Genomic DNA, 12,649 nt, shown 5'->3' with positions numbered 1-12,649 from the left:
GTGTAAAATCGGGGTGGCAGATGTATCTGATCACAGTGCGATCAGCTTGACAGTACACCTGAATAGTAGCAAAAGAAATACTGTTTGGAGGCTCAATGTGGGTATTTTGAATAATAAGGTAAATGTGAAACAAATAAGGGAAGAGATGAAAAGGTACATAGAAGGGAATGATAACGGGGATGTGGATCCTGTAATTCTGTGGGATGCTATGAAGGCAGTTATATGTGGAAAGCAGATCGCCCTGACATCATCACAAAAAAAGGCCCGGCTAGCTACGTATGAACATAAAGTAGAAAAACTGAAAGAATTGGAGAAAAAACATAAAAACATACAGGATCAGTTGGTACTAAAACAGATGAAGGAAAAAAGGGGGGAGATAGATGAGATCCTCAGGGGAGATATGGAAAAAAGGGCAAGATTCGTAAAGCAGACCTATTATGAAGCAGGTCCAAAAGCAACTAGACTCCTGGCCAGACGCCTGCGTAAACAACAGGCCTCTAATACAATTCATAAAATAAGAGATCCTAAAACCAATCAATTATCACATGAGCCAGATGAGGTAGAAAGAATATTTGAAGAATACTATAAGAAACTCTATTCTAAACCACCATCAGCTGACGAAAGGACAATGAGAAGTTTTCTTAACTCACTTGATCTGCCATCACAATTTACGGTTAAGGAGCTGGAAGCTGCAATCAGTAGACTCAAGGCTAATAAATCACCAGGCAGCGATGGGTTTCCACCAGAATGGTACAAGGTCTTTAAGAAAGAGCTAACACCTCTGCTCCTGTCTTGCTTTAACTGGACCCTTAAAGAGGGCAGGGCTCCCCCATCATGGAAGGAAGCAATTATTACCGTTTTACCCAAGGAAGGCAAAGACAAAGAGCAATGTAAAAATTTCAGGCCAATCTCAATTTTAAATGTAGACTACAAACTATTTACCTCAATCATTTGCAAAAGACTCGAGACTTTTGTACCAGATCTGATTAATGAAGACCAAACTGGATTTATTCGGGGGCGTCAAACACAGGATAATATTAGAAGAAGGTACACAAAATTGCTGGGGGAACTCAGCGGGTGCAGCAGCATCTATGGAGCGAAGGAAATAGGCGACGTTTCGGGCCGAAACCCTTCTTCAGACTCATATTAGATATTAGAATATTAGAATATTAGAAGAACCCTCCACATTGTAGATAATGCTCAAAAAAAGGATACAAATATGGTCCTGGTCAGTTTAGATGCAGAAAAAGCCTTTGATAGTGTTAGTTGGGTATTCTTATATGAAGTACTGAGGAGATTTGGTTTCAATGAAGATGCAATTCAGTGTATTAAAACAATATATCAGGAGCCTACAGCTAGGATTAAGGTAAATGGAAACATATCAAAAAGGATCCAGTTAGAGAGGGGCACAAGGCAAGGATGCTGTCTTTCTTCGTTTTGTATATCGAACCCTTAGCACAAGCAATGAGGCAGAGAGAAGACCTGCAGGGGGTCAAAATAGGGGGGAAAGAACATATAATTGGTCTTTTCGCTGATGATATCATTATTTTTCTTGAACGACCAGATATGTCTCCCAAATCTAATGAACCTATTTGAAACATATGGATACTACTCAGGGTATAAATTGAATATAACAAAAACACAAATTCTTTCATTCAATTATTCTCCATCCCAACAAATCAGAGATGCATATAATCTGAAATGGAACTCTAAAACGATGCAGTATCTTGGTGTAACTATAACCAAAACACTTTCCAACTTGTTTGAAACTAATTATAACAAAATTGAAGAAAACATCAAAAAGGATGTTGAGAGGTGGTCGACCCTTCCTCTAGACTTCAGTGCCAGAATACAAACGGTAAAAATGAATATCCTACCTAAACTACTATATTTATTCCAATCTCTCCCAATTAATGTTCCCCGAGATAAATTCATAGCCTGGGATAAAATGATCTCTAGATTCATTTGGAATAGCATACTGTCGTTGTGTCCTTGAGCAAGACACTTCACCCACCTTTGCCTGTGTGTGAATGTGTGTGAATGTGTGTGAGTGATTGGTGGTGGTCGGAGGGGCCGTAGGCGCAGATTGGCAGCCACGCTTCCATCAGTCTGCCCCAGGGCAGCTGTGGCTACAGAAGTAGCTTACCACCACCGAGTGTAATTGAGGAGTGAATGAATAATGCGATGTAAAGCGCCTTGAGTATTAGAAAGGCGCTATATAAATCCCATCCATTATTATTATTATTAGACCTGATTATGAATCTCGATGGAAAGAAATGGAAAGGGAGATACAGGGTTACCAGACCCAGATTTTGGTGGGAGACAAATATCTGAGAGGGTCTTTGAGACATGCTATGGATCCAATAGTAGCATTTACGTTAGAAATATGGAATGTTATAGTGGAAAAATACAAATTAAAAAGAGGGGTTCACGCATTGAAGTGGTTCGCATATGACTCAAAGTTTAAGCCAGGGGTGTATGATTCAAAATTCAAAGAATGGGCACAAAAAGGCATAACGGCAATGTATACAGTTTCAGAAAATGGCGAGTTTATGAGCTTCCAAGATTTAAAGTCAAAGTATGGTCTTGAAAACAAAGATTTTTTTAGATACTTGCAATTAAGAGACTACTTTATAAAAGAGATAAGGCCAGAACTAGATGAAACTTCAAATAATGTGATCAAGGTGATTGTGGATGCATACAAACAGAAGGGGTCTCGGGTCATCTCTGCTTTCTACCAAGCTCTGGTGGAAAGCGGGGGAGAATCAACGCTCTACATAAAAACAAAATGGGAAGCAGAATTAAATATTCAAATAACAGAAGAAGAATGGTATCAAATGTGTGAAACACAATGTTCATCCACAAACTCACTAGTATGGAGAGAATTTTGCTGGTAGAATCTATCTATCAGAAAGCAGTGGAGGCCCATTCTCTGGATGCTTTCAAGAGAGAGTTAGATAGAGCTCTTAAAGATAGCGGAGTCAAGGGATATGGTGAGAAGACAGGAACGGGGTACTGAATGTGGATGATCAGCCATGATCACATCGAATGGCGGTGCTTCTGAGCGCAGGTATATGGGACTAGGGGAGATTATGTGTTCGGTACGGACTAGAAGGGTCGAGATGGCCTGTTTCCATGCTGTAATTGTTATATGGTTATTATATGGTTATCTCGCTTTTTTATAACACCCAAAATAAAAAGCAGACAACTTGCTGTCCAACAACACTGTTGGAGGCTGTGTGGGAGTACGGAGGCAGACCACTCGCATATTTTCTGGAACTGTGTAAAGATAAGGCCATACTAGGAAAATGTTAATGCAGCTGTAAATATTATATTGGGTTATAAAATCCCAAACACCTGCCCTGTGATGTATCTGGGGCGTATTAAAGATAGTGTAAACATAGAAGATACATATTTGATTAAAGTTTTGCTTGCAGCAAGTAAGAAGGCCATTACCAGGCAGTGGCTTAATGAAAAAAGTACAAAACAGGAACAGTGGTTAGAAATTGTGCGAGACCATCTTTAATATGGAGAAATTGACATATTCCTTGAGAGTCAAGGAGAATTCATTTGAGAAGATCTGTGAAAAATGGATTGTTTATTTGAGCCATGACACCCATTAGATAAATGCCGATCTAGATATGGGAAGATTGCGTTATATAGAACTAGATGGTATGTTTGTATCAATGTTGAATTATCTCCAGATAACTAATCAATGTAATGGTTTGTCTTTTTGTAATTTGGGTAAGTTAAACCACACGGTCTTATTCCAATTTATTTTTTTTATTTACTTCTTTTTTTTTTTTTCCCCCATCTACTTATTTTTTTATTTTGTTTTATTTATGGTGGTGGTGTTGCACTGTTTTGAAAATATCTCTTAAAAATCAATAAAAATGTAAGTGAAAAAAAAAAGTGGGGGGGCTGAGCGATCACTGATCACTGGCCTTCGGGGTACCCAGCGAGGGTGTGGAAGGGGGGAATTTTTTTAATTGAATGTATTAAAATCATGTTTTACTGCAATGTAAAAGTATGATTTCAATGTTTTTTGTTTGAAGTATTTTTAAGATAATGTAGGGCCTACGTGAGAGATAGGAGCAGGTGATTATTATTTTTGCTATTGTTTGACCTCCAAAAACTGGGGGATAATAATACAGGCCATCCCCCGCTTCAAAAAGTGGGAATATATCCCCCATCCCACCCCCCATTTCATTTGATTTGAATTTAGAATCATCAAACTATGACATTAATAATTGTGGAAACGTTTCTTTTTTAAAAGTAAGGCTTTCGAGAAATCTAAAATTCATTAGAAATACCACATTTCAATGCACTGAGTCTCTTGCCCAGAGTAGGTGAATCGAGGACCAGAGGACAGATTCACGTTAAATCTGTCCTCTGGTCCTCGATTCACCTAACTTTTTCCACATAAAGGGTGGTGGGTGTATGGAACAAGCTGCCAGAGGAGGTAGTTGAGGCAGGAACTATCCCAACATTTAAGAAACAGTTAGACTGATACATGGATCGGGCAGGTTTGGAGGGATATGGACCAAAAGCAGGTAGTGTAGCTGGGACATGTTGGCGGGTGTGGGCAAGTTGGGCCGAAGGGCCTATTTTCACACTGTATCACTCTATGACTACATTTTACCTCCACCAGGCATGAATGCTTCAAAATCAAGTGGTCGAATTTTATTGCCATATACTCAAGCATAGAAACATAGAAAATAGGTGCAGGAATAGGCCATTCGGCCCTTTGAGCCAGCACTGCCATTCAATATGATCATGGCTGTTCATCTAAAATCAGTACTGCTTTCCTGATTCCCCCCCATGTCCCTTGATGTCGTTAGCCCCAAGAGCTAAATGTAACTCTCTCTTGAAAACATCCAGTGAATTGGCCTCCACTGACTTCTGCGGCAGAGAATTCCACAGATTCACAACTCTTAGGTTGAAGAAAGTTTGTTCTCATCTCAGTCCCAAATGGCCTAACCTTATTCTTAAACTGTGACCCCTGGTTCTAAACTCCCCCAACATCGGGAACATTTTTCCTGCAGTTACAGTAAGTGAAAATCTAGCAGGCAAGCAGGATGCTTTCTCTAACCACCCCCATTTGAAGGCCACTATCTTCCACCGCTTCTACCCAGTGCTTGGTACCTACTTCCAGCAGCCACTGGTTGTCCTCCAGGATGCACCGAGCTGCAGCCTGGTCCTTTGCGGTCACCAGGGTGAATTCGGCCCAGACTCTCACGGCAGCGGCGCAACGCTTCCGACGCCTCCGACGGCCCGGGACTCTTGCACTGTGGCTGCTCCATGGCCGGAGCTCGCCAGCCCTGCAAACACTCACCAGCTCCGGCTCCCCGTCCACCACTGCTTCTGCTTCCATCTCACCCTCCGCCCCGGCTCTCCAACACCCACGACCAGATTGCTCAGAGCACAGCAGTGCCTCGTCCAAAGCTGGAGACGTTGAAACATGTCTAGCCAAAAAAGTGGGGGGACTGCAGCCCCCCCGGTTCCCATAAGTACTTTTCCCCAACATCCAGATATCCCTATTCAAAAGAATTTGAAAGCTTATGCGGTTGTGGTCACTATCTCTTCCACCATAACACCAACCACCTGTTCAGGACCATTTCCCAAGATGAGGTCCAGTATGGACCCTCCTCGAGCCGGACTACCCACATACTGTTTCGGCAAACCTTCTTGGATACACCTAACAAATTCTGCCCTGTCTGATCCTCTTGCACTGAGCAAGTACCAGTCAATATTGGGGAAGTTAAATTCACCCGCTACAAAGTGCTGGAGTAACTCAGCGGGTGCGACAGCAGCCCTGGAGAACAAGGATAGGTGACGTCTTGGGTTGGGTTGGGACCTTTGAAGAAGGGTCCCGACCTGAAATATCACTAAACTATTCAATCAACAACTAGAGAGTGCTCCTGAGCGAGTTTCTCCAGCACTTTGTGTCTGTAATTTTACTTCGGAGTCACGTGAGTGACTACGTGAAGAACCCGCTCAGTGCGCAGGCGCGGCATTACGCCAGCAGTGCAACAGCGGCTGCCACGGGAGTTAGGCACTCCCGTTACAGGATGAACCGGACCGTCAGGTGAGTACCCTGAGGTCGGGTTTTCTTTTACAGGTGAGCGTTTTTCTGCTTGTGTTTTTTACAGGCAGAGAAAAAGGCTCTGGAACAAAACTGTCCCCCGTTTTCCCGTTGGGGAGGGGGGCAGCAACAGGCGGTAGGAGCGTTACCCGGTGTTCCGTAATTCCCCGACACCGTGCCGAGGCCAGCCCGCTAGTACCTGAAGCAGCGGGCTGGACGCATAGCCACTCGAGAGGCATCTGGCAGGTGTTCCCGATGTCGGACGGGACGTCTCTCCACCCGCACGGGGGGAGAGAGAGCCGCCTGAGCCGCTGGAGCGGCTCACGGAGCAGGTGCCTGCGAGACGCGCTGCTTGAGGGGCGCTCTCGCTACTACAAGGCACAAAAGCTCCAGAAGAACCTGTCCCCCGCTCGACTCCAGCGGAGGAGCGTTCCATTGCAGGGGGGGCAGCAACAGGCGGTAGGAACAATTACCGGTCGCTCCGCTATCCCCATCACCGCGCCGAGCCCAGTCCCGCTAGTGCCTGAACTGCGGGCTGGATGTCTAGCCATCCGAACAGGCATCCGGCCGGTGGCGTCCGATTCGTCGGACGGGGACATGTCTCCACCTAAATGGAGGAGAGACAGCCGCCTGAGCTGCATCCAACAGCAATTGGAGCAGCTCCAGCGAGATGCGCAGAAAGAGCGCTCTCGCGGAGGGAGGTCAGGCACCCCCTCCACAGTGCTTCATGCACTGCCCTCTGCTCCCTCATTACTGGAGGCTAGCATTGGTGACCAGGGCTGGGCTGGTCTGGAACAGGGGCAGGCAGACGAATTCGGGAGTATGCCAGGGGTGCAGGAACATGAAGAGCTGTTGGGTGTGATGGACCGCTTGTAGCAACCCCACGGGCTGGAGCACCGCTGGAACCAAGAATGGCGGCCAGCATCAACCATTACTGGAAAAGGTGCTCGCTGAGGTGCTGAAACAACACAGCACCAGAAAACGGTGAGGCCCTCAAAGTAAAAAGTGTCAACAGCCAAATCTGGGGGCATGTGGGTCACACATCCAGACCCAAGAACTCAAGCTACAGCGGATCCTAAGGCTCCTGACGTCAGCCATCACAGCCTTTGCTCGTTCCGTGGAGACCACGGAGATGGATACCTGCCAGCAGGATGTGCTGGCATTAATGTGTACCACACAATTTGAGATCAACAATCTCCGGAGGGAAACATAAGACCTGCCCTCAATCCCAAATTTGCTGGCTTGTGTAAAGCCCCAGCTGCGGAGACGGACGCGCTGCTATTTGGGAAAGATTTCAATAAAAAACTGAAGGAGATGCAGGAAGCATCAAAAACCTTCGGCCTAATGAGGGCAGGCCCCGGGACGAGCAAACCAAGACCTCCGATACCCAAGCGGCAGCACCCCACGGCATCCACCAGTCGACATCCGCAATATGGGACTGGTGAACGCTTGGGGTCCGCACATTATCCCCAAAGATCTTTTAGATCAGGGCCCGCAGCGGACCCTCTGGAAAATGCGCCTCCCCCCAACATCGCCAGCACGTCAGAACAAAATCTTCAGGAAAATGAAGAAACAGAATCGCCAATAACCATGGAGGTAGGTGGGTCTGGTCCCTACCAGCATATAGAGAATAAGGGTGCTTTATTAACAGGGGGGAGATTACACTTGTTTAAAGAAACATGGGGTATGGTCACGAGTGACAAGTATATACTCAACAACATTACAGGATATAAAATACAATTCATGTCAGAAAAAACGCCGCCAGTTCAACAATGGCCCCAAAGGGTATTTCTCCCTCCGTCAAAGAGAAACGTGAGGGACAAGCTGAACTGGCGAGACTTATCACAAAGGGGGTCATCGAAAAGACCAAACATGAACCTTTGGAATTTGTATAGAATATATTCACTAAAACCAAAAAAGATGGTGTCTGTCGCATCATCATTGACTTAACATCACTAAACAAATTTGTTAAGTATATACATTTCAAAATGGAGACATATGTTACTGCCAAACAACTGAATTCCAAAGGACACTTCATGGCAAGCATTTATCTTAAATATGCTTACTATCTAGTACCCATATACAAGGATCATCGCAGATACCTAAAATTTATCTGGATGGTACAAAGTATTGCCCTATGGGCGAACTTCAGCCCAAGATTATTCACCAAAATATTGAACCCAGCCATGGCAATTTAAGAAAACAAAAACATATTGTCATGGCATATCTGGAGGATATTCTGATAGTAGGGAAAACGATGGAATTGGCTGTGGCAGCAGTATCAGCTACAAAACAGCTCCTCGAAACTCTGGGGTTCGTCCTACATCCAGATAAATCTAAGTTGAAGCCATCCACTATCATGGACTACCTGGGCTTCACAATTAACTCAGTCCATATGACTGTTACCTTGCCAAAGACAAAAATGGTTGAATTAGCACAATCATGCAACAAATTAATGGTCAACGAGCGACCAACTATTCGACAAGTAGCAAGAGTAATTGGGGAAATGGTAGCAGCATTTCCGGCTACACAATTCGGACCTTTGCACTATCAAAAAATTTACAGAGAGCAAAGGTACGGGCAATAAAACGACATACAGGTCACTATGATCGTGTCATGAACTTACCCACTGAAGCAATATCAGAGCTACAGTGGTGGGCAGAAAACGTTTGGCATAGTTTCAGCCCTATCTTTATCACTAACCCTACTTTAGTTATTCAAACAGATCCCAGTGCTCAAGGCTGGGGAGCGACTAACTCCATATCCAGCACAAGTGGTAGATGGACTAAACTAGAGTCATCATTACTACTTACACTGGGCATTAACTATCTAGAGATGTTGGGCGCCTTTTATGGTTTAAAAGCATATGTATCTAATATGCAGCACTTGCATGTTTGGTTACAAATTGATAAATACTACGGTGATGGCTTATATTAACCATATGGGTGGCATAAAATCATTATCATGCGACAAATTGGTCAACATGATTTGGCAATGGTATGTTGAAAGACATATTTGGCTATCAGCTACTTACCTACCAGGTAAGCTAAACACCCATGCCATGAGAAAATTAAACGCCTGGGTTGCAAATTTGAACAGACCTTACCTGGAACTGGGATTGTCCAAACAAACCATCACCACCATGTCGGCATCCCTTCGAACATCCACCAAGAGGCAGTACTTAACCAGCATCAAAAAAGGGAGAAGTACTGCCAGGAAACATGGACAACATACGCAACAGCTACAGCCACCAACATACTGGAGTTCCTGGCCATCTACACCACGATGTAGGGATCAGCTACAGTGCCATCAACACAGCGCAGAGTGCTCTTTCTGCTTATCTCAAACCAGCGCCAGGACAACAGGCGATGGGATCCCATCCACTGGTGGTAAAACTGATGAAGGGCATTTACAATATCAAGCCCTAAGCCCAGGTATACCCATATTTGGGATATCAGTGTGGTCCTGACATATCTCAGGGAATGGCCACCAGCCAGATCCCCCGGCCTCGAGCAAGCTACACTAAAGACGCTCATGTTGATGGCACTTGTATCCGCTCAGAGGGTCAAGTCACTACACCTATTGCGACTGGAAAACATGATCACAGCTCCAGACCAGATCTGTCGTTATCCAGCGACTGGTCAAACAGAGCAGACCAGGAACACCTAATCCAGTCGTGGCTTACCCACCAGAACCACGGTTATGTGCCATGACCCACCTACTATCCTACATAGACACAACCAGAATATTCGAGGGAGATGAAAAGCCTTGTGGGTCAGTCACAAAAACCTTATGGTGGGGTACGAGCCAAACCATTGCGAGATGGCTCAAGCAGGTGCTAGAAACTGCTGGGATAAACACTAACATGTACAAATTTTATTCCACCAGGGCAGCATCCATGTCGACGGCTAAAGAATGGACATGCCTATAGACCACATCCTGGCTACAGCAGGATGGTGGGAAGGGAAAAGACCGTTCAGAAATTTTATAATAAGCCGTTGGCAAAACCTGGTTTATTTGCAGTAAAGATTTACGAACTGCAAATATTTAATTTAAGCCCAGGGGAGCAACTTAATTCTTTGTTGTTATTGTTTAAAAAATACCATTGTGTTTTTCTACAAATAGACTCATTGGTTCATTACGATAACACTTCCTCCCTCAAGAACTTCGGCAGTGAGTGAAATGAAACTGTTACACGGTTTGAAATCACAGAGCTTTGAAATCTTCACGTAGTCACTCACGTGACTCCGAAGTAAAATAGTAAGATTAAACGAGAACTTACCAGTTTGAAGTTTGATCTGTATTTTATGAGGAGTTACGATGAGGGATTACGTGCCCTCCGCTCCCACCCTCATTATATGGATCAAACAAATAAATTGATGTCTCCTTATCTTTACTATGTTTACTTCAAAATAACTGTGTCTATCTGTGATTCCACACCGCTGCTTGGAAGTATGCCGCGCCTGCAAACTGAGCGGGTTCTTCACGTAATCCCTCATCGTAACTCCTCATAAAATACAGATCAAACTTCAAACTGGTAAGTTCTCGTTTAATCTTACTATTTCACTGCTCTATATTCTACATAAGATCTGGCGATTACCCTGAGCAGCTTTGCAATAGAGAGATCAGCGGATTTTGTTCTGCTAATGGAACAAGGAATCTAAAGCTGACTAAAAATAGAGAGTTGGAGCTTTTATATTCACTTACCTTTGTTGCACCTTCCCCTTCGGATCGCAATGTTATCGATCGCTGTGTCTCCATTCTCAGTCTTCCCACGAACAGCCTCGAAAGTCACCTGGAATTTTAACAAAGGATCTGTTCAACGTGTGAATCAATGTTATAAGTTGAGAGTCAACATTGTGTCATTGCTATATGTATAGGCCCACCACGAATATCTGACAACTGGTGGTCTGGCACCTCCTTTAATCCGGACAAAGTTACAAGAGCACACTTGAAACCCCCACCCCCCGGAATTCCCGCTGAAAATGTGGCCGGCTCCTAAGCTGGGTGAGGCGGCTGATCTCAACCTCAACAGGACTTCTGCGGCCGTTCAGCGGGTCGAATTGGCCCTCTGTGGCCGTGGCTCTGGAACTCCGGCTGGACAGAAGACATTTCGGGTCGGGACCCATCTTCAGACTCAAATGGTTCCGACCCCAAACATTCTCTATCCATATCGTCCAGATATGCTGCCTGACCCAGAGTTACTCCGGTCACTTAGTGTATTACTCAATATACCAGCATCTGCAGTCCCTATGATTGAATGATAGGGTCATACAGCAGGGAAACAGGCCCTTTGGCCCAATTTTCCCATGCCGACCAACGTGCCCCACCTACACTAATCCCACCTGGTCGCATTTGGCTCATCTACCTCTAAACCTTTCCAATCCATGTCTGGCTTTTAAATGTGTTTTTAGTACAGTACCTGCCTCAACTATCTCCTCTGGCAGCTTCTTCCATATCCCACTACCCTCAGGTTCCTATTAAATCTTTCCCCTCTCACCTTAAACCTATGTCCTCTGGTTCTTGATACACTGGGTAAAAGACTCCCAGTTACGCCAGCACTATGCCCTTTGGTTTACCTGACCCTCAGGGCAAAAGCAAGATTTACCCTATCTTTGCTCCTCATTTTTTCTGCACCTTTATCAAGTGCCGATTCGGGACCTCCAAGCCGCGGAGTGTGTTCGACCGTTCATGGCCCTGACCACGGGTGAACAAGGGAGGAGGACTGGCTGAACTTTGTTGCCTTCCACCACAGTGAAGAATTCTGTGGTGGATGTTTGTGTTGAATCTTATTATGTATTGTACGTTCTTTTTTAATTGTACCGCTGCTGGCAAATTCATTTCACTGCACCTTCGGGTGTATGTGACGAATAAAATTGACTTTGAGACCAGGGAGAAGAGAATTGGTGCCGCCAGGACAAGGCCTTTAAGGCCAAGATAAGACTGTACTCAAGAACTTTGAGACTTTGTGGATACCAGAAACGTGGCAACTATTTGTGTACTGTCTCAGTGAAGTCTGCTGTTACACTACAATCATTGTACTTTTGCACATATCTATGACTGTGTGTATCTATAGTATGATTTTACTGGATTGTATTCAAAACAAAGAATTTCACTGTAGCTGGGTACACAGATACAGGTCACAATAAAGTAAATAAGGACGTTTTCAAGAGAGAGCAAGAGAGTGTTAGATTTAGCTCTTAGGGCTAAGGGAATCAAGGGATATGTGGAATAAGCCAGAACAGGGTATTGACTTTGGATGATCAGCCATGATCATATTGAATAGAGGTGCTGGCTTGAAAGGCCGAATGGCCTACTCCTGCACCTATTTTCTATGTTTTTATCACCATTATCATCATCGTCATCATCAAGAGTGTGTAAGAAGGAACTGCAGAAGGATGCAAACCCACAATCATGTTTATATCAACGGGACGTTGGTGGAAAGAGTCAAAAATTCCTGGGCGTGCATATTTCTGAAGATCTTTCCTGGACCCAGCACACTGATACAATTATAAATAAAGCACATCAACGCCTCTACTTCCTGAGAAGATTAAGGAGATTTGG

At 44.5% G+C, this 12,649-nt stretch overlaps 1 protein-coding gene across 1 annotated transcript in view; it reads right to left on the bottom strand.

The window, feature by feature from the left end:
- LOC116979482 overlaps positions 1 to 12,649 on the bottom strand; it is a 114,210-nt gene that overhangs the window by 91,461 nt on the left and 10,100 nt on the right. The window contains 1 exon segment of the mRNA XM_033030996.1: positions 10,793 to 10,880. Within this exon segment, the coding sequence (XP_032886887.1) occupies positions 10,793 to 10,880 (88 nt within the window).

The sequence above is a fragment of the Amblyraja radiata genome, chromosome 13 (assembly GCF_010909765.2).
Source record: "Amblyraja radiata isolate CabotCenter1 chromosome 13, sAmbRad1.1.pri, whole genome shotgun sequence".
Classification (NCBI taxonomy): domain Eukaryota; kingdom Metazoa; phylum Chordata; class Chondrichthyes; order Rajiformes; family Rajidae; genus Amblyraja; species Amblyraja radiata.
The sequence above is the reverse complement of the archived record's forward strand: the minus strand, read 5'-3'. Positions and strand labels throughout refer to the sequence as shown.